Here is a 20707-nt window from a genome sequence, read left to right on the forward strand (position 1 = left end):
CAATGCTCTAGTCCAGGACGGACTTCTGAAGCTTAACCTGAAAGGCAGCCAGGCGCCTGGCAAGCTTACTGGAACCAACCCCAGATGTCTGTTCCCTGGGTGGGACTGGGCTGGGGCCCACGAATCTGCTGTTGGAAGCAATGTGCCAGAGGTTCTGATGCAGGGGCCTCGTGTCCCACCTTAGGAAACTCTGACCACGTGACCCGGTTTCGGCCGGGGGTCCTGGGGTCACTGGACAGTTTGCACAACCAAGACCAGGAGTCTTGGATTCCTGGCTGCTAGTGCACCATCATTTCCCGCGTTTCTGTCTTGGCCTCCAGACCCGAATCACTGTGTCTCTGTAAATTAAACACAGCCCTTAAATAAAAACCTTAGCTACCCCGTACATTCCCAAGACGGGAGGAGGGGGCAGGATAAGGGTGGGCGCAGCACGTGCTCTGCAGCTCAGCAGACCTGACTCCGTCACTTAGCTGTGTGACCTCAGGCAGCGGAGGTGCCAGGTGCCGTCCTCAGCCTGTTTCCTCATCTGTAAAGCCCTCTCAAAGATGTTATTTATAGGGTTAAATACGCCGTGCTGTGCAAGCCACCACTGTGTCACCTGGCATAGGCTGTGTGTCCTTTACCTACAGTTAGTGTATCTAATACACTTTAAAAAATAAATCCACACATTTTGAAATACTGGGCCCAGAGGCCATATTCTCTAAACTTGAGCATTGGCCCCCACACGTGTTCAGGTGGGCTCCTGTAGTAAGTAGGTACGCCACGAACGATGACATAATTGCAGATAGGAGCTCTGTGCAAGTTTGCTAAGAGAAAATATGGTTCTGAGGACCTCCAAGCCACTTCTTACCTGTGGCATCACATCTAACTTTTTGAGATGACAAGTTCTTTCCACAATCTGGTCATCTCTCTAGACTCACTTCGCGGAAGAAAATGTATCAATGTTCATATTGATAAAATTGATCATCAGTGTTACTTTCATTCTCTTTAATTATGGTGACTTCTAGGAAAGTTTGATTTCTTTCAGAGTTAAAGGCTGTAAGCCAAAATGGTGTTTATAGTACAGGTTTTGACAATTCATGTATTTCATCATTTATTCTCTAAAGTGATCAAATGATAATATTAACATTTACAACTGTTTTATAGGCATACTTAGATTTCCCTAAAGTAAGATCATCATTGCCATGATATAATGCTGAAATTTAACGTGTCTAAAGGCCTGTTTGGAATCTCTTGGAAAGCCTGACAACAGTCCTTACATACAGCAATATGATTAATATTTTCATTGAATTCTGCTACAGATTATTATGAAAAATTACTATAAAACTTGAACATAAATGGTGCTAAAATATCCTGTATTTCTTTAGAATTCTTCCTACATGCTCTATTTTAGCCCCATATTTAAACTGTTATTTCATTCAATTTTGTTATCATTTCAAAGATTTTGTGCATAATCCTGTTATCCACAAATGTTTTCATTTCTCTGTGTCCTTATTCGATCTGTCTGTTAATATGATTCCTCTTTACTTGTGTCATGTGCAATTTGGTTCAATTTTTAGAAATCTTGACATTATTCTGTAAGTAATTTTATTAAGTATTACAGCTAAAATATTTTAATGAGTACATCTATCTGGTTTACTTAATAGTTCCTGTCCAGCTGGGCATTTTTATGGTTCCAGAGTCCCTCAATTACGAAAAAAATGCTATTACATAGAATCTCTGTAAATACAGTTTAGTTTTTATTTTTAAATTGTTGCCTGTTGACAAATTCCCAGGAGTATGATTATACAGTCAAAAACTAGGCCAGTTTTGTAGTCTTTGTGGTGTTGTCTTTTTATTTTTTGCCAGTTTTGTTGAAAATACTCTAATTATTTGAATTTGCATTTCTTTTCTTTTTTTTTAATTGAAGGATCATCAGTTACAGTGTATCATTTCTGGTGTACAGCACACAATGTCCCAGTCATGCATATACATATATATATTTGTTTTCATATATTTTTTCATTTAAGGTTATTTACAAGATACAACATAGTTCCCTGTGCTGTACAGCAGAAATTTTTTTCCAATCTGTTTTTATACATAGTGGCTAACATTTGTAATGAATTTGCATTTTTTTAATCATTAACAAGATAAGACTTTTCCCCCATAGAAATGCTTTTAATACTGCTGTTTCCTCTTGTGGATTATCTGTTCTTTATTTCTTGTCTGTTTGTCTGTTGAGATTTTACATGCTTGCATAGTAAGTTCACAACACTTTATGGTCAATCCTGTTGCTTATACACTTTTTTTTAGTGTATTACTTTCCCTTTTGTGCTGATTTTGCTTGTTCAGCATACAGACAGTATTGAAAACCTTCAGAACGTTGCTTTATGGCCATTCTTGTTGGATGATAACTTCTTGTTTTAAATTGTTTCAGTTGCTTTTATTTGCTAATATATTTGTAAACACAGACCTTTTACATTTGTGACAGTCTGACAGCTTATAAAGCAATTCTTTATATGTATTTCCATTTCTCTCCTCTTCCAGGCACCCAACAGGGGGATCCTTCATTCGTCCAAATAAAGTAAATTTTGGAGTGGACTTTCTCACTGCAATTAAGAACCGCTATGTGTTAGAAGGAGAACCAGAGGAAGAGGAAGAAGAGGAAATTGTGACAATTGGCAATAAACCTGTAGAAACTTGGTTTTGACTCTGTTGTAAAACAGCAAAGGTAAGTGGAACAGACGGTGGTAGAGGTGACTTACACCTTCATCAGGGTTCGGGATAGAAGTTATCTGACTGTACGTCAGTGCCCAGAACTTTGCTCCCAGACTGCTGTGTCTGTTCTGCAGAACAGAGGAATCCGAGGACTTAGGGAAATTAAAATCCTTATTTTAGCACAGAGTGGTTGGACTTTTCCAGACTGGAAAGAGAACATTGATTTGCCGATCGTCAGTATTTACACCGTGCTGCATTGTGTTGACTGATTATTAAGTAGCCAAGGTTGGCATCTGGATGGTGAGGCAGGAATGGAATGGATGTCTCTGTTGCCCTGTGCCCGGCAGCATGCTGACACCACCTCGTCTGGAGGAGGCCCCATCTCTGGCCACACACCCTCACCACCGGGGGGCTTCTGAAACACGCAGTCCTGGGTCCCACCCCAGGCCTCCTGAATCAGAGAACCATGGGCTCTTGCTTTTAGGAGGTGCCCCAGATGACTGTAGCCTACTGCAGGCCAGTAAATAATGCATTTTGAAACTGCTGAGTTGGAACATTCTCTGATTCTTGTCAAGCACCTCACTGCCCGTTCCATGCGTTGTGTAACCCAGAGAGAGTGGAAGCTGGTATGTCCACCAGACACTCACGGCTTTGTGAGAACCTCCCGGGTTACTCGGGTTTAGCGATGCTCAGCGCTGTGCTGTGGGCCCCCGACCTGGACGAGGCGGCCTGGTAGCGACCCCTGGTGGCCGCTGTGGAGAGCAGTTGATTTGCCGCTACTTGGCGTGTTTCAGTCTCTAAAGTTCCACTTGACCTGTGGTTCAGTTCACAGTAAATTTCCTTGCTATCTTTTTGTTGCTCTTGTTGTAATTATTATTAAGATTTAACATAAAACAGAGTTTAAGTGCATATTAGGACAGTGTTGAAGAGTAAGTTCATTTTTTTTAATTGAAGTACAATTAGTGTGTCAATTTCTGGTGTACAGCACAGTGTCCTAGTCATGCATATGCATACATATATTCGTTTTCATATTCTTTTTCATTAAAGGTTATTACAAGGTACTGAATATAGCTCCCTGTGCTGTATAGAAGAAACTTTTTTAAAATCTATTTTTATATATAGTGGCTAACATTTATAAATCTCAAACTCCCATATTTATTTATCCCTTCCCACCCCCTTTCCCTGGTAACCATAAGAATGTTTATTATGTCCGCGAGTCTGTTTTCTGTTTTGTAGGTGAGTTCATAGTGTCTTTTTTTTTTAGATTCCACATATGAGTAGATACATAGTATTTTTCTTTCTCTTTCTGGGTTAGCTCATTTCTTGATACCTCTGCTTTTTAGTATAGATGACCAGCATTTAAACATAAAACAACTCAAAAAGAATATGAAAAGGAATATATGTATGTATGTGTATGACTGAAACATTATGCTGTATGCCAGAAATCGACACATTGTAAACTGACTCTACTTCAGTGAGAAAGAATGCAAATTTTAAAAAGTACTTTTCACAGTATTTAATATAATTAAAATAAAACCTAATATTATTTTTAAAAACTCAGAATACATCAAGATTTTTTTTAAAAGCAATAACTTGACTGTTACTTACAAACAATATACATTCGTTGTTGAGGATTTAGAAAATATAAATTGAACCAGAGAGAGTCATGACTGTTGCACCCTCGAGAGATAACTAAGGTGAATGGTTTTTGCTGCTGATTTCTAGAACTGTGTGCTTCATGGGGTTAGAGTTCTTTGTTTTTTTCCACTTGAAATGCAAATATTTAAGTATCTTTTTCCCCAAAAGAGTCACTTTTTTTTTTTTTTTCTCTCTAGCTGGTTAATGTCTCTGAGAACACCATGGGCTCTGTGAATATTAACAAATTGCAACAGATTTTCCTCCCCTAGTTTATGAACAACCGGTAGCTCGTGGAGTTTTCTGCTGAAGGACTTCCTGCTTGAACATCATCACGGTCAATAATGAGCTAGTGTCCTTCTTGAAAAGAAATACTGGAGTCAGTCAGGCTGGGTCCAGACGTCAGCTAAGCCACCTTCTAGCTCCGACAGCAGTTAGAGCTAGTTCCTTATTGTTTCTGAGCCTCGGTTTCCTCGCTTACAAAGTCGTGCCTAAGCTGAGAGAGCGGTGGGGAATGCTGAAATCCGTTTCTCTTTGGAGGTGGCTGTGGCTCTGGAGTGGTGGCTGTACTGACCCCCGATCCCTAAGCTTTGCACCAAGGTCTCCGGGCACTGCAGGGGTGCAGCGGGCTGTTGCAGGGGTGCAGCAGGGCACTGCAGGGGTGCAGCGGGCTATTGCAGGGGTGCAGCGGGCTATTGCAGGGGTGCAGCAGGGCACTGAAGGGGTGCAGCGGGGTGTTTTTAATTTTGGATGGAAACTGACGCTTGTTGGACGTGGTGCAAATTGCTAGTTGGAGGTAGTTCATAGTTTCATGATCTTCCTACTACTGTTCCTTTCAGGGTGTGATGTCCCTGCACAGCAGGGCTTTTTGGCAATTCCTGTGCTGAAAGAAGTTTCTCCTGAAAATCACCATGGTGCAGGAAATGGAGGTGGTGGGGCCAGTCTGATTCTAGGGTTTGGGAAGTTGTGCAGTGCTCAACAGACAAGAAGTTGTCAGGACAGAAATCATCGCTAGGTTGTTTGGCCCTGACTGCGTACTAAATGGAACCGTGAGGTGTTCCTTTTGGCCTTGGCACTATGAAAAAATTACTGACCCATCAAGGGCCCCGTGAACTGAGAAAGTTCGGGAGCCTCTGCTTGGTTCTGATGACCATCACAGCTCCTGTCCTGCCTGGCGATCTCAGTCTTCCCCCAAAGGTTGTCAGTTTTATGTTTATTTTTATAAATATTTATAAAATGATTTACTACATGTCAGGCAGTATTGATGGTTTCGCAGATACAAGCTCACTGTTATCATAGCGTTGAAAACTTGTGGAATATACGTAACACCAGACGTACCTTTTAAGCATTTTCAAGTGTGCAGGTCAGTAGCGTTGGGTACGTCCCCAGTGTGGTGCAGCCATCCCCACCGTCCCTCTCCAGAACCTTCTCATCTTCCCAAACTGAACCGCTGTCAACTTAAACCATCACCTCCGCATCTCTCCTCCCCCAACCTGGCGATCACGGTGCTACTTCTGACCTGTGGGGTTGACGCCCACCTCAGTACCTCCTATAAGTGCAGTCGTTTGTGCTTTTGTGACTGGCTTATATCCCTTAGCATAGTGTCCTCAAGGTTCACAGGTGTTGGAGCGTGTCAGACTTTCCTCCCTTCTTAGGGCCGAGTAAGACTCTGTTGTGTGGATTTACCACGCTTTATGTCTGTTCATTGGTTGGTGGACACTTGGTTTGCTTACATGTGACTGTTGTGAACGGTGCTGCTGGGAACCCAGGTGCACACATGTGGAATCTGAGGCTCAGGGAGATCAGCTCAGCCAGAGGGGAAGGAGGGCTGGAGTCGGGATTGGAACCCAGGCAGCCTGGCTCCAGATGCTGTGTTCTAGACACTCTGCAGCGCTGTAATGCGTGGGCTTTTTTAATGAGTAGGAGACACAGATTCTCTCCACTTCAGAGGTGGCTTCTGGGAGGATCTAAAAAAGCTGAAGACACGCATGCTCTCCAGATGCATCCCTGGAGAGACTTTCCCACGTGAGTCCAGACAGCACCGCTGGGAGTCACCCCTGGGTCACTAGAGGGGTCAAGAAAGGAACCGCCTTTATTCCATGGTGTGAGGTCTGGGGCTGGAGCACGCGTGTCCACCGCGGACGGGGTACCGCTGAGGGGGGACGTCAGCTGCAGGTGCGGCAGGCCCCCGTGCATGGCAGGTTTCAGAGTGTACGAAAATACCGTGATTGTTGAGGGCCATGGACATAGGGTAGTAAAACTACTAAGAAATGCTGCAGACGAAGTAGACGCCAGCCAGCCGTGGTGGTGCTTCCTGCGGGGTCGGAGGGCGGGTGGGTCGGGGTGGTTGGAGGGGGTGCCGAGGACACCGCTTGTGTTTGTGTGTTCGAGATGCTTGCTGGCTGGCTTTCTCTTTTTCTTTTTTCTCTTTTCTTAGTAATGCTTTATTTCTGAAGTTGAGTGGTGGGTACTGGATTTCTTATTTTTGGCGGCTTCTCCTAATGTCTGAAACTTTAATTTTTTGAAGGGCCGCTGGAGAGCCTGCGTGTTTCTGCATACATGTGAACTATGTGTTTTTCACGCAGTCAGCTGAGCAAGTTGCAAGAAGTGTCTCTGAGGAACTGCGCAGTAAACGGTGCTGGGGTCCGAGGAGGAATTGCCGCCGCCTGCCCTAGTGTCCTTTCCAATGAGAGCTTGTCACTGGGGCCTGACTGGGTGTGACACTTGGGCCAGGCGTCCCTGGTCGCCTCCACAGTGCCCACTCTTCCAACTTCTTCCTCACGGGGACTCACTCTCCCCCGGGTAGTCACTGCCCAGCTAAATGACTGCCTTCCCGGACCCCCTGCTTTCAGGTGAGGCCATGTGACTCGCCCTGGCCAGTGAGATGTCAAGTGGGCGCTTCGAGAGGGACAGACATGGCGGGCGTGTGCCCTGTCCACTGACTTTCCACCCCCTGCCTGGAGCGCAGACGGCGTGTCCAGGGCTCAGCAGACGACCTGTGGGAAGCAAGTTGCCCGGGGAGGGATGGGGGCGCAGGGATGGAGAGGCTGGCATCCTCGATGGTCCCTGGGCTCCTGTCCATGCAGCTGAAAGCGGTTTATTATGGTCCCTCAAAGCAGGCCTTACCTGCACTTTCTCTCTCATCAGCGCGTGTTTTTGGTTTTTGCTCTCTATGTAGTCGTATGCCCACAGCTAAAAATGGAGGTGGTAAGTTTAAAAGAAAAAATTCCCAATACACTTGCCCCATTTTGTAGTCTGGTGGAACACGATTCATTCAAGTGCCTCTTGGCTCTGTGTCCCCTGGGCTGCAGTCCTAAGAAAGCCCAAATAAACACTTTTTTTTTGGCCTCAAAAAAAAAAAAAAAAACAAAAACCAACCTAGTGGCAAATCAGATAAACTTTTTCTAATTTTATTATTTATTTATTTAGGGCTCTTTTCAGTTTATTGCATGAAGGAGTTACACTAGTGCAAGTTAAAAGCAGACCCCAAATGGTTATATTATACAGGCTGTGAAGTTTTTAAACTTGTGACAAGAGACAGAAAGAAAAATCTACTCATTGCAAGGAAATCTTCACTTAAGCTTCAGTGAGCCAAAGGCACTTAAAACCCATGAACCTTCAGCTGGTCGTCCTTAGCCAGTCCAGCCTCTGCAAGGAACTGCCATATGTTCTTGTGCTGGTCACCCTTCTCCATATTCTGGATGTTCAATTACAGTACCACTGCAGGCAAGTTTCTTCTTAAACGTCTTCACTGGTTTGCTTTTATCGTAATCATCAGCGATCCCTTGGGCAGTGTTAAGGGTCCTCCTGCTGTTTCTCTGTTGAATTCTCATATGGATATAATCTTCAGTGCCAGCAGGAAGCAGATCCTCACCCATACTTACATCAGCGAAGGGATCAAAAGAGTGGAGTTCTGGATGGCGGACATGCAGTACAATTCCTTTTCCTTGGTGGAAACGGCCTGCGGAAGGTGGACGGGGGGATGGGGTGTCAGGGCGGGAGGGGCCTTGCGGGAGAGCCCTCAGCGGTGGCTCAGTGACTGGGGCAAACTTTCTCTGACTTTAAAAGATCGTCTTCCAGTTCCTTAACTTGACCTAGACTCTACGTAATTATGCAAAAGATAGCTTATAATCAGGTTTCTCGAGTGAAGAGAATATTTCTAACTACCTCGACAGTCGCTCCTTTGTGGTGACAGGGACTAGAGGAGAGATGCCGGTCCCTTGGGCCTTGGGGGGGGGGCGTCTGTTGGGACCTGTCTGTGAGCAGCCCCCTCCCCACCTTGGCCCCAGATGTACATGTTTCCTCTGCAGGAGAGGCGGCCAAGTCGAGGGTGTTGACGTGGGTGTGGAATCGAGCCTGGTCGGGAGCAGAGTGCCCCACAGCCTTTCTGGCTGCCTCCTCAGTGATGTCAGAAGATTGGGAATTGGGCTGGTTCAAAGCTGATTTCCCACACATCAGGAGCGATCTGGTCAGCAGAGGGCTTTGGGAACTCGGCCGTGTGGCTGGTGGAGTTGTCAGCAGTGTGCTGGTTCAGCCTGTTCTTGCAGGGGAAGAGCGTCCCCCAAGACTTGAAGAAATGGGGTTTCAGGAGATAATCAAGTAGCAGTGGATATTTGCAGACCCAGTGACGAATGTCTCATGCTTCCTGATTGAATTCTTGCCCGAAGTTGAAGTGCTGCCTGTGTATTTAATCTGGTCACCATTTTTGGGCTCATCTCTCTTGGACATCATTGGTTTCGCAGGGACTGAAGTCAGTGCGCGTGCAACCAACCTCAGCCGGTCAGGTCGGGTCTGAGGGCTCAGATCAGAAGCAGCTGCTTCATCAGTTGGCTCTGAACTTCAGGAAGAGCACGTGCCCACTGGCACAAGAACTCCCTGGACTGTGTGCATGTGTGTGTGTGTTGGGGGGGGGGGGGCGGAAACTGCATTCGCAGCTGCTGGGTGGTTCCGCGTGGATGTCAGGCGGCGGTGGTCCCTGTGATCCGTGCAGACCAGTAGAAATGTGTCTAATTCCAGCCTCCACAGTGGAGGGTGTGAGTGAGTGGACTTAAACCACTTTGAGACCGGATGGCCCCGGGTGAGCAGGGCTAGTGGGCATGTGGGGTCGGTGGACGCCTGGGATGCGGCGAGCGCGCGGGGCTGGGGAGGGGTGCATGAGGCGCTGCGCCCCAGGGACTCCGGGCCCGCTGCTCCGGCCGTCGGGGACCCCAAGAGCGGGCGTGTGCCCAGGTTGCTGGAACAGGAGTGGACCGGCCGGCGCTCGCAGCTCGTTGACCCTCCCCGGACCGGACCTCTAGTGGGAGCCGGTCCACTCGTGGTGGAAGCTCAGGGATTGTAGCCCGAAACCCAGCTGTTCTCTGCCGTCCCCGCCCCTGAACGTCACTCTGCATCAGAGTTCTGTCCCCGGGCTCTGGGCTTATCTCCCGACCCTCCTGCGCCCCGTGTCTTTGAGAGCCTCAGAACCGGTTAAAAACGCAGAAACCGGCGGTAGCTTTCAGGCCCCGTACCCCACCGCCTGGAGCCGCCCAGCTCTGGTTCTGGACGGCTGAGACCCATCCGTTCCTGCGGGTTCTGCCACCTTCCCTCCCTCCTTCCTGCCCACGTGTAGAGCGTTCTAATCTACCGCCTAGCGTCCTCTCCTTTCCAACCAGTTCTGTCCAGTGATGCCGTTTTTATCAAAAGCTACTTTTTCCGTGTTTTATGTGCAAAGACCCCCTGCTGCATTATGGGGTGTAAGAAAATGAGTTTGGAACTGAAGCTGATTTGGGTTTAAGTTCACACTTGTTGATCTGCACAGAGGGCCTGGGACGGGGTTCTTGCTGACATCATTGGGTCGCAGTTCACTCACTCCCTCCCTGGCCACTTCCCCTCAGTCTGTCTTGCAGAGGTGGGAGCGCCCAGCCCAGACCTCCGACCCTGTCTCCTCTGTTCACACTCACTCCCAGGGAGACACATGCTGCCTGCAGATGCTGGGCTCCTGCGCTCTGGCCTCTGGCCCAGACCCGTCCCCTCCCAGGCTTTTCTCCCTGCCGTGTACCTGAGACCTCTGTTTGGGTGTCATCTCGAATTTAACACACCAGAACGTTAAGTCCCCGTAGCCCTGCTCGTCTGTGGTCTTACCTGTCTCAGTAAAGGGCACCTCCCGTGGCCCAGGCCAGGGACTGTTCAGGTAACTTAACCCTTCTGTTTTCCCCACATCTCCCATCTAAATCCATCTGCAAGCACCCCCAGCCCCGCTTCCTTATCGAGAGACGCAGCCCAGCACTTCTCCTGCCCGCTAGCACCGCGGTCTGGCCCCAGCCCCTCCCGGCCCCTTTCTGCTCTCTCTCTGACCCTGCAGCCTGCTCCCCGACAAGCCACAGAGCCTCCTTCTGAGGGCCTCGGTCAGCGCCCACCCTAGGTCCTGTCTCAGGCAGGGACTAACACGGGCAGTGTGGGTCCTCCAAGGCCATCTGTGGCCTGGCCCAGCCTCTGGGGCCTCATCTTCAGCACCCCAGGCACCCTGAGTCTGCCATCCCTGCTGCAGCCAAGCCGTCATGACCTCAGGGCCTTTGTGCTGTCCTTCCCTCTGCCCGGATGCTCTTCTCCATGGTGGCAGCCCCTCATGCCCTCTAGTTCTTTGCTCTGATGTCACCTCATGGAAAAGGTGGTTCTCTGTGCCCCCTAGGCTGCAGGCCCTGCCTTCTTGCTCCGAGAACAGGTCTGTGTCTGGCGCACTTGGGGTGCATGTGTTCATGTAGTTATTTGCGGAATCGGTGCATGAGTGGAGCAGTTCCCACACACATCAGAGGAGGGTGGAGACTCTCTCTCAGCCCCGTCCTGCCCCAGGCTTCTCTCTGCCTGGAGTTCTGCCAGGCTCAGCCCCTCCTTGATGCCACTGCCATGTCTTCCCCATCACATCAGCTCAGGCGCCTTTCTCTGTCCTGCTGGTCTCCTTCTCTGCAGTCCTGTGCCAGGGACACTGATGTCACTAAGCTCACTCAGGCCATGGGAGACCCTGATTCCAAGCCATCCTGAGCACGTTCCAACGTTTGTCCAGGTCACCCCGTTGTCCTCCGGAGGCGCACTCAGCATGTGGGGATCCGTGCGGGGCAGAGCCCCCCAGTGCCCAGAGGGAGAACAGTGTGTGTCCATGTGGGACCACGGCCTGCGCGGCACCTTCTGTGCTGAGTACGTCAGCGCCCCCAGCACTGTCTCTGCCCTCTCTCTGGTTTAGTGTTAGGATGTTTGGTTCTTACTCATTGGATTGTCGATGTCTGTCCCAAGTTTGCAGCACGTGACAATGAACTTTATAGTTTCTGGGTGAACAGTTGGATGATTTAAAGGGGATGGATGACTTAACATATGTGCTCGGGGAAGAATTTCAAGCAGAGTAGAGGGTAGAAAATGAAAAGTTAAAAATTCCATGTTCTAGAACTAAGAGGTAACCAGTATTACGTCTTTTATGAATCTCTGTGTGTCACTGTTTCTTAACATGTGCATTTAGATATTAGAAGCATAGATTTGTCAAAAAATCTGTCATCATGGGATGAAGCCGTAGCAATCGCTGACCAGCTCAGATGCCTGGAAGTTCTTAATTTCAGGTATGAGCTCGCAGTGGCCTGATTGTCACCTCAGATAAAAATCCTGGTCTCTCCTGCTCCCTCATGGCATCTCTGTAGGGATGAGGTGGGGCGTGGGGGCGGGAGGAGGGGAGCGGCTTAGTTGAAGGTAAGTTTAACTTATTCTTTGTTACGGTTTTTCAAGTGGTCCCACAAGGTGATTAATAGGGAGTGTGCTTTACTTTTGATCAGGGAGGTGGGGAGGTTGACATATTGAACTGGAAGGTCTTCCTGGTTCTTATAAGCCTGACCTTAAAAGATGGACCACGCGGGGACCTGGGGAGGAGAGCTGCTCCATCCTGCAGCTTCTGGCAGGTACCTGGTTTAGGGGTGAGAGTCTCACCAGCGGCTGCTGAATTTGGCTCTGGTGAGGATTTTTCATGGAGCTCTGGGTTTCACTGAGGTCATAGTGTTCCCAGCCTTCTCGAACATCTGGTTAGCTTTGATCTCAGACCCTCACTTTGCAGGGGCTGCGCCAGGTTTCCCCTTCTGCACCTGAGCCACCTCTGACACGTACCGGGGAGTTGGCAACAGCTCAGGCACATCCAGGGAGCAGGTGGGCGGGCCTGAAGGAGCCCCGCGTCCAAACAGCCAAGTGTGCTTGGGCCCGTGGTGCCGCCTCCTGCGGGGCTAAGGGCTCGGGTGCTTCAGTGGCGTCTTCTTTCAAAATGACTGTCAAGCTGCGAGCGCCTTCTGAGGTTAGGACTTGGGAGAGCACCTCCAGGGCAGTGGTTTATCTCGTCTGTCCTGATGGCAGAAGGGCGGACCCTGCTCAGAAGCCAAATTCCAGCCCCCGGTCCAGCACAGCAGTCAGACTGCTGAGGGCAGGGCTTCCCATCACAGCGTCCCGCCCGTGGCTCATCAGGCCTGGTGACCTGGCAGGGGATGCTGGAGCTGCCCCAACCCCGTGCACTCACGCCAGGCGTCAGAAAGTTGTATATTGTTAATGTCAAAAATTAAGTAGTCTTCAGGGGAGGGTCAGCTCAGGGGCAGAGCACGTGCTCAGCATGCATGAGGGCCTGGGTTCAGTCCCCAGGCCCTCCATTCAATCAGTTGATGAGTCAGTCAGTCTAATGACCTCGGCCCCCAAAACAAACAAGAAGTTAGATAGTCCTGACTAACTTTGTTTTTGATTTAATTGCATTTGAAAGTTGAGACAAACCAAGCTCTGCATAGTAAACTGCAGACTCTCGGTGACTGTGTGAGTTGGGCCCCCCTACGGCAATGAGCACTTTGTGTCTCTTCTTCCACACAGTGAAAATAAACTGACATTTCCCTCTGGCTCACCAACTCCATCCAGAACGTTCTCTGCACTGAAGGAGTTGGTCCTGAACCGGACAGGGATAACCTGGGCTCAGGTAACCGTATTTCTTTGCTTTATTAGCCAGTAATGGGCGGTTTCAGGTTCTTGGTTTACCAGGGGATTGAAGCACAGTGGTGACTTTGTTTTAACCACCTCATTATCCAGATAACAGGGCTCTGCAGTCTGCTTTCCAGGAAGGAGGCAGCAAGTCCTGGTGGTTATGGGTGGAGCCTGGGGCTCCTCGGGCAGTTCTATGTCTTCCAAGCCTCTCGTTCCACCATGTCTACAGCAGACGTGTGCCAGAAGCTTCTGGCCGCCCCGCTCCCCGCCAGGGTCCCTAGGGTGAGGCCGAGCCCAGGCTGGGCCCTGCCGCCTGCTCTCGCTCGCAGTCCACCCGGGAAGGCACCACTTGTGGTTGGTGTTCAGCCCGGTCCCAAGTGGATGTGAGTGCCCCTGCCTGGCAGCCTCCAGGCCTCGGAGCCGGAATTGCCGTGTTCTGTCGGGGTAACTGACCTCACACCCCAGGACATCCCAGTTTCCAGCCAAGTGCAGACAGGTCTGTCCCAGCAGTCATCCATCTGGGACTTGCTGCTGCGGCTGCCTGATTTCCTTACGGCTCCTTCCTCAAGAGCTCCTCCCTCCCCGGACAGGAGGAGCCCCTGGAAACTCGGGCAGTGGAGATGCCAGTTATGGTCAAGTGAGAACATTGGACTCGTTGAGAAATCTTGTCCTGTTAGTAATATTCTCCATAAAACCAGACTGGCACTGAGGATTGAGGAGGGGGTTTAGCATCAATTTCCTTCCTTTGGTTCAACAGACTACATCCAATAATAAGAAGCTGCTACGCCACCACCTCCAGTGCCACTTTGTCCAAGTCGGGATTCACCTGAGCGTGGGCTGATTCCTGCCTCGGGGCGTTCTGAGTGCACAGGGTACATGCTCCCGTGTCACTAAAGCCCAGCCCTGGAAGTTGTTCATTCTGTCACCTGTCCACCAGCACCACTGGCCCCGAGGTTCTGCAACAAAACGGCCAGAGGGACTTCATTTCTAAAACAGAGACTGAACTGAGCTCGCATGGAGAGTCTAGAAATACACACACAGAGAAAAGAGCAGTGAGGCCGCTTCACCCTGACTTGTTTTCCCCCCAGGTGCTCCGCTGTGCCTCTGGGTGGCCAGTCCTGGAGAAACTGTACCTTGAGTCCAACAGTATTGTCATTTCAGAAAGGTAACCAGGGTTTATGTCGATGCATCTGTCACCCTTCAGTCCTTCTGAATAAATAAATGGTCTCATCATACCTCAGTAAATTTTAGAAGGATTTGCAAATAAGAATTAGAAAAATACTCATTACGTTTTTCCTTCGCAAATCAGAACGTCAACTCAAACTTCACTAAGAGGTACTAATTAAGGAAACCCCATCAGAGCGAAAGCCTTGAATTAAATGTTTTTGAGGACATGAATCTTATCAGTTTTACGTAAATATGTTTAACTTCTATTTCTAAATGGAAGTTCTGTAGGAAATGCTACAAGGATTAAATGATGGAGTTTAAATTAGCGTTGTCTCCGTATCCGCAGTTAACCACATAGCCAGCCGCAGATGGAAAAATATTTTGGGGGAAAATTCCAGAAAGTTCCAAAAGTAAAACTTGAATTTGTGGTGCACTGGCACCACTCACGGAGCATTTACGTTGCATCGGGTATTGTCAGTGCTCTGGAGATGACCTAAAGTCATCCACACACAGGGGATGTGTGGAGGTTGAATGCAAATACCGTGTCATTTTATGTTAAGGGACTGGAGTGTCCTCAGAATTTGGTGTCCGCAAGGGTCCAGGAACCAATCCCCCATGGATACTGAGGGACGACTTTATATATAAAAAGCCTGTTTGGTAAATTAAATATGTTGTTGCCTCATCTTCCTCTTTGATTGGTATCATTAAATTACTAAGTAAAATAAATGTGGACAAATTTACATGTTCTCAAAGGATTCAAAATAATTAAATTTTACTGTTCAGAGTGATTTTATGTACTATACAGGCAAATGCAGGTTTTTAAAAATTTTAATTTTGAGGTAATTTTAGATTCTCATGCAGTTATGAGAAGTGATACCCAGAGATCACGTGTACCTGTTACCATGTGCCCCGCTGGTAACATCCTGCAGAGGTGTGGTCCAGTGTCACGGCCCGGACCTGAGACTGGTCCATTCGAGTACGGAACACGCCCTTCACCACCAGCACCCTGTCCGCTGCCCTTTTAGAGGCGAATCACACACCTGCCTCCCACCCCCAGCCCCTCCTTAACACGAAGTGGCAGGTATTTTAAGGCTATATCTTTGACCACAGTAAAGAGATTAAATTTATGTTGAAAAATGTTGTTTTCCATACAGGCCCGTGGATGTTCTGCAGACCGTCAAGTTACTAGACCTTTCCTCTAATCAATTAATTGATGAAAACCAGCTGTTTCTAATAGCACATCTGCCCAGGTAATCTAAGATGCCTGTTCCCGTAGTGTTTAGTAACATTTTAGTGAGTGGATCATATGCTGTATGTACTTCCTGAGTGGAAATATGATGGTGGTGGAATTCCCAACCTGAGTCATTCCATTGGGGAGGTTTTTAGTTGAATTCATTTGGATAATTGACTTGTGAACTGTGTCTCTGTACTGGATAACTGAAAAATTTGGCCCTGGGGCTAAAATTAAGTCTGCCTTCGTTAAGCTTTGGGAAGCGAGACTGTGTCTCTTTCCTCCCTGAGACCCATTTAGCACCTGGCGCAGCAGGAGACACAGGAACTGTTTGATGATCACGGAATCATCAGGAAGTGGCAGAGTCCATGCCCCATGCGGGACTTCCTGGTTTCTAAGCATTTCACATGGGACGAAAGCCTGGGGTGTAGGAAGAAACTTGCCAAGCCAGTCTGAATGATAGATAGCCCATAGTGTTTTACCTTGTTCTGTGTAATCAGATTTGACCTTTTAAATTTCAGATTAGAGCAGCTCATCCTTTCTGACATTGGGATTTCTTCCATACATTTTCCGGATGCTGGAATTGGTACATGAGATGATTAAGTAACCCCGACCTGCCCCGTGCTTGAGCTTGCTTCCCCGTCCACTGTGTGACTGAGTCCTCCTTTTTCTAGGGTGCAAGACGTCCATGTTCCCGTCCTTGCAGTACCTCGTTCTAAATGACAATCAGATGTCACACGTAAGGGCTCCTTCAGAATGACCAGACCTGGTTGTCCACTCTCATGGGGGTTTGTAAGCTCCTTCTATTCAAGAGTATTTTAAATTGAAAGAGAGATGCTTCCTCAGGGTGAAACTCCTCATACAAACCCCAGAATATTAGCTCGCATGTATGCAGCCCGTCGGTCGCTTTCACGGCTCCCCGGGGCGCTGGCTGCAGGAGACGTCCTGGGCTCCCGGGCAGCATGGGCCTGGGCGTTGCTGTCACTGGTCCAGATAATCTGGAAAAACAGCCTGAAACGTGTTTCTTTCCGTGTGTCCTCTCTGGCCGGGTGGCAGTGGTCAGTTATCAGGGAGCTGGACAAGTTGTCGAGCCTGCACGCCCTGTCATGCACCAGGAACCCCCTGACCGAGGGCGGCAGAGACCCGCAGACCACCCGCCAGCTCATCATCGCCAGGGTCGGTCAGCTCCGAACCCTCAACAAGTGCGCGGTGAGTGGGACGGGCGGGCCCGCAGGAGGGGGAGGCGGGCTGCGTGGGGCCCAGGGAGTCGTAGAGCTGGCCTGTCCTTGTCGCCATAGTTCTTTGTGGCTCCTCGAACGGCTGCCCCGCTCCCTCGGACTGCAGGGCGCACCGTCCCTCTGGACTGCTGTGTGAGGCGGGGCAGGGTACTGGTTCCTCCTCGGTGGCCGGCCTTGGCCGAGACCTGCGCCCGGGGCAGGGACCTGTGTGAAGGCGGGTGCACCCCTAAACCCATCTTCTCTTTTGAATAAACTCCTGTATTCTGTTAGTTAGAAAGGATGTCGCCCTGTCCCTCTGGTGTGGCTCCCCTCCGCGTGGCGGGGCCGGGGTGGGGACAGTGTCACAGCCCCGCTTCCTGCGCGCAGGTTGAGCCAGAGGAGAGGCACGGGGCAGAGCTCCACTACTGGAAAGCATTCGGGACTGAGTGGAAGGCGGCTGGCGGCCACCAGGACCCAGACTGGCACCTGCCGAGCGCGGACTTCCTGGCCCCTCACCCCAGATACCAGCTCCTCTGCCACAGTGAGTCCTCGTCACCGTCGCCAGGGCCCTGGCCGCGCGGCTTCCTCAGGCACCCCAGCGGGTCCCCGCGTTGTCGCTTCTCTGGGGGGTGGGGGGTGTTTCTCGCTCGTCTCAGTGGGCGAGAGACCCCTTCCTGGGCTCCGCAGCCCGTTGGGAGCGGGGACTTAATGAGGCAGTGGCCTTGAGGAAAGATGATCAGCAGCCTCCCCGGCGGGGGAGCTGGGAGCCCCGGGGCGCCTGACAGGGAGAGCCTGGCACCCAGAGGTGGGGGGAAGCGGCTCTGAGCAGGCCTGCCGCGTCCCAGGAAGTGGGGACCACTGGTCAGGAGGGGCAGGGGTTCTCCCGCGACCCCCACCCTGGGGGGTTTGGACATGAAGAGCACTGAAGGTGTAACCGAGGCTCTGATGTTTCTTTGTGCCCCCCAGGTAATTTTACTGTTCCTGAAAGTCAAGTGCTGTCCTGGCGCCCGTGTGCCCAGTGCCCGCGCCTCCTCTCTGTCCCTGGTGGACTCGCCATTTTGTTTTGACTTCATTATATTCCGAATTTCCCTTGTATGTGATTTTCTTTTTTATTTATCTCCTAATGTGAGAGGCTCCCATGTAAACACGTCTGGCTGGAGCGTTATCTTTGAGAAAGAAAAGCTGCCTGTGGGAAGCGCTTTCCAGTGGGGCCCTGAGGCTCCTGGTCTCAGTCACTGCAGGTGACTTCTGTCACTGCTGGTGGGGAAGGGAGCTCCTAAATAAAGCAGCTCAGCAGGTAGGGCCCAGGGTCTCCCTGCTCAGGACAGAGCAGATGCAGGTGCAATTACACCCAAGTCACCCAGGGCCCAGCCCCGGCTGGAGCAGAAGGCACGGCTTTCCTGTGCGGATGGCTGCACCCGGGGAAGGTGTCCCATGACCCGGGGAGAGAGGGAGCCGTTACCAAAGGTGAAACTGAGAATCGCAGTTTGAAGTATTTGGAGGTGCAGCTGGTGGGCGCTATCCCTCGGACGGGGGACACAGGTGCTGAGGAGGACTCCATGCTCGGAGGCGGCTGCTGTCCATCCCTCCAAAAATAAACGAAGTAACTGAGTGAAAGGGAGCAAGCAGGTCCCAGGTTAGCGTCCCCGCTGCCGCTGGTCCATCCAGGAAAGGAGAAGGCTGTGCTGACACCTACCTGCGTGCTTCTCTCCTCGCAGTGGGCTTTGGGTTTATTTCATCCTTTTGTCTCTTCCACAGAATATGGTGCACCTGAGGATGCGGAACTCAAAATGCAACAGCCATTTCAGCTCAAAAACCAGCTACGAAATAAGAACCTCACATTCACAGCCTATTAGCACCAAGTCCCGAGGGGCTGAGCCACACGGATGACCTGGGGGTGGCTTGTTTCTCTTCAGGACGCCCTGAAATGAGTACTTCAGTTTTTACACAAATGATGGATTCTCAAATATGTCTACGTTCTTAGGTTCAACATTTTAGCAAGTTTCCATGCTTGCAGCTCACTGACTAGTGTGATAAATGCGGGAACTAGCCAAGCAGGGAACTGAGCTGTGATTTGGAAATGTGAGTGTACTTGCGCTTGAAAACCTGGATGAATTGTCCGGAAGGCAGTAGTAAAGGGAGAGGGGGAAGCGGCAGAATGTCGGCCCGGCCGCGGTGGTGCTGGTGGCGGTGACTCAGCGAAGCCCGAAGAGAAGGCACATTCAGCGCCAGGCCTCCCACCTGTCCTGGGCGCCGAGCCTGGCTGCCCCTAGTCCCTGTGTGTAACTTAATCCTTACAGCACAGGGCTCATTCAGTCTCTTCTTTTTTTCTTTCGAGCCCTGAAGATAAAATGTCCTAATGAACTTGATCAGGAAGTCATAGAGAAGCCCCTGCCAGGTAACGAGGAGTCTGCTGCCCCTCTGTGTGCTTCAGAACTGCGTGCACGTTGGCAGGAGGGAAACTGCGTCGTGTGTAAACGTGGACTTAGGCAGCTTACGGCTTTTCGCTAGTCTCTCACGTCCTAAAATACAGTCGATTGTGCTACCGTCACTCCCCCTGAAAGCTCAGGTCCCCCATAAATTTTCAGCTTGTCTGGGAAACAGCTGTGTTAGGATCGGAAGCCCCGGGTGGCCCCCTGCGTGCGCCCGGCCCTGGGTTCCAGGCCTCTGTGTGCCCCTGGCTGTCTAGTTCCCACGTTGTTGCTCTGGGGGTTTCTCAGCCAGGGAGATGGGCGCCCTGGGCTCGAGGTCTGTCTGGCTCTCCCTTCATGAAACAGGAGGCAGCCCCAGGGCGCTGCATTGTGAGGGGGTGGGCGTATGTGGCTCGGCATGATGCCTGCTCCTCGCCAGTCAAGGGCCCTGCACAGACAGCTCCTGGGCGCTGTCTTCTTATGGAAGCACTGAGCTGGTTTTCCAGGAAAAAAACAACTTCAGAACTTTACATCTTGATGCTACTTGAACTGAATTCATTTTATTTGGAAAATAAATACTTTTATGTCAACAAATTAGTTCAATATAATTTACCCTAAATGTGGACTGAAAAGAAAAATTACAGTCTGAATCTTTAGTACACCATGAATCTCAAGATTAAAATTGATTCACAGTTAAATACAAAAATATAAACAGCTGAAGTTTAGCATAGCAAGGATTTGAAGAAGAAATAAGATGCCTATCACACCGTAAACGACTCAGGTGAAATACCTTTCTGTTTGCCTGTCTGTGCCGTGAATGCACATTGATTTTTAAATTCATTTTATCATGTAACACAAGCTTATCACAGTCCTGCTTGTGGAAGGTTTGGGTTGTGCCCATGATTGACAGCATCGTTCAGTACCAGTTACCAGCATTACTCCGTTTTACTTACTAGCAATCCAGTTGCTATTCCTCTGATGTGGAATCTGCTGCTGTTGCATAATGACAAATCAAAATTAGCAGTTCCCCTTTCGTTACTTTGTTTCAAACTTGACTGTCAGGAAAGGCAGCCCTGGGGCCGGGCAGGTAAGAGGGACCCGAGCCTCCTGTGTGGGTGGCTGGCTGTGGACATCTCTGCACCTGTCCTCCCCTCCAGACACTGCTGGGGAAGGTTCTCATTAGATCTGTCAGGCTTTCCTTTCTGGGGCCACTCTGGGAAGGCCCTGAGCCCCCGGGCAGGGACTGTGGCCAGTGGTGAGGGGACACGGCCCTGGCTGACAGTGACAGTGGGCATCCCTCCCCGCCTGCCCTGTGCATCTGACCGCAGCAGGTGCTTCTGAGAGTCAGTCACCCGTGGGCGCGCCTGAGCTTGTCACCTCCAGGT

The 20707-nt window shown here is 50.0% G+C and overlaps 1 protein-coding gene and 1 pseudogene across 1 annotated transcript; one reads left to right on the forward strand and one right to left on the reverse strand.

Annotated features, from left to right (window-relative positions):
• Positions 1 to 5017: 5017 nt before the first annotated feature.
• LOC135319682 (eukaryotic translation initiation factor 1-like) lies at positions 5018 to 8260 on the reverse strand (annotated as a pseudogene).
• A 477-nt stretch (positions 8261 to 8737) lies between these two features.
• On the forward strand, positions 8738 to 19916 carry LOC105105191 (uncharacterized). Its single transcript, XM_064480933.1, has 11 exons — positions 8738 to 8931; positions 9418 to 9628; positions 12401 to 12857; positions 13140 to 13291; positions 14385 to 14461; positions 15618 to 15713; positions 16216 to 16280; positions 16369 to 16433; positions 16751 to 16903; positions 17299 to 17452; positions 18670 to 19916. Exons 1-11 carry the CDS (start codon positions 8738 to 8740, stop codon positions 18765 to 18767), a joined length of 1722 nt encoding a protein of 573 aa, XP_064337003.1. The 3' UTR covers positions 18768 to 19916.
• Positions 19917 to 20707: the final 791 nt, after the last annotated feature.

The sequence above is a fragment of the Camelus dromedarius genome, chromosome 30 (genome assembly GCF_036321535.1).
Source record: "Camelus dromedarius isolate mCamDro1 chromosome 30, mCamDro1.pat, whole genome shotgun sequence".
Classification (NCBI taxonomy): Eukaryota; Metazoa; Chordata; class Mammalia; order Artiodactyla; family Camelidae; genus Camelus; species Camelus dromedarius.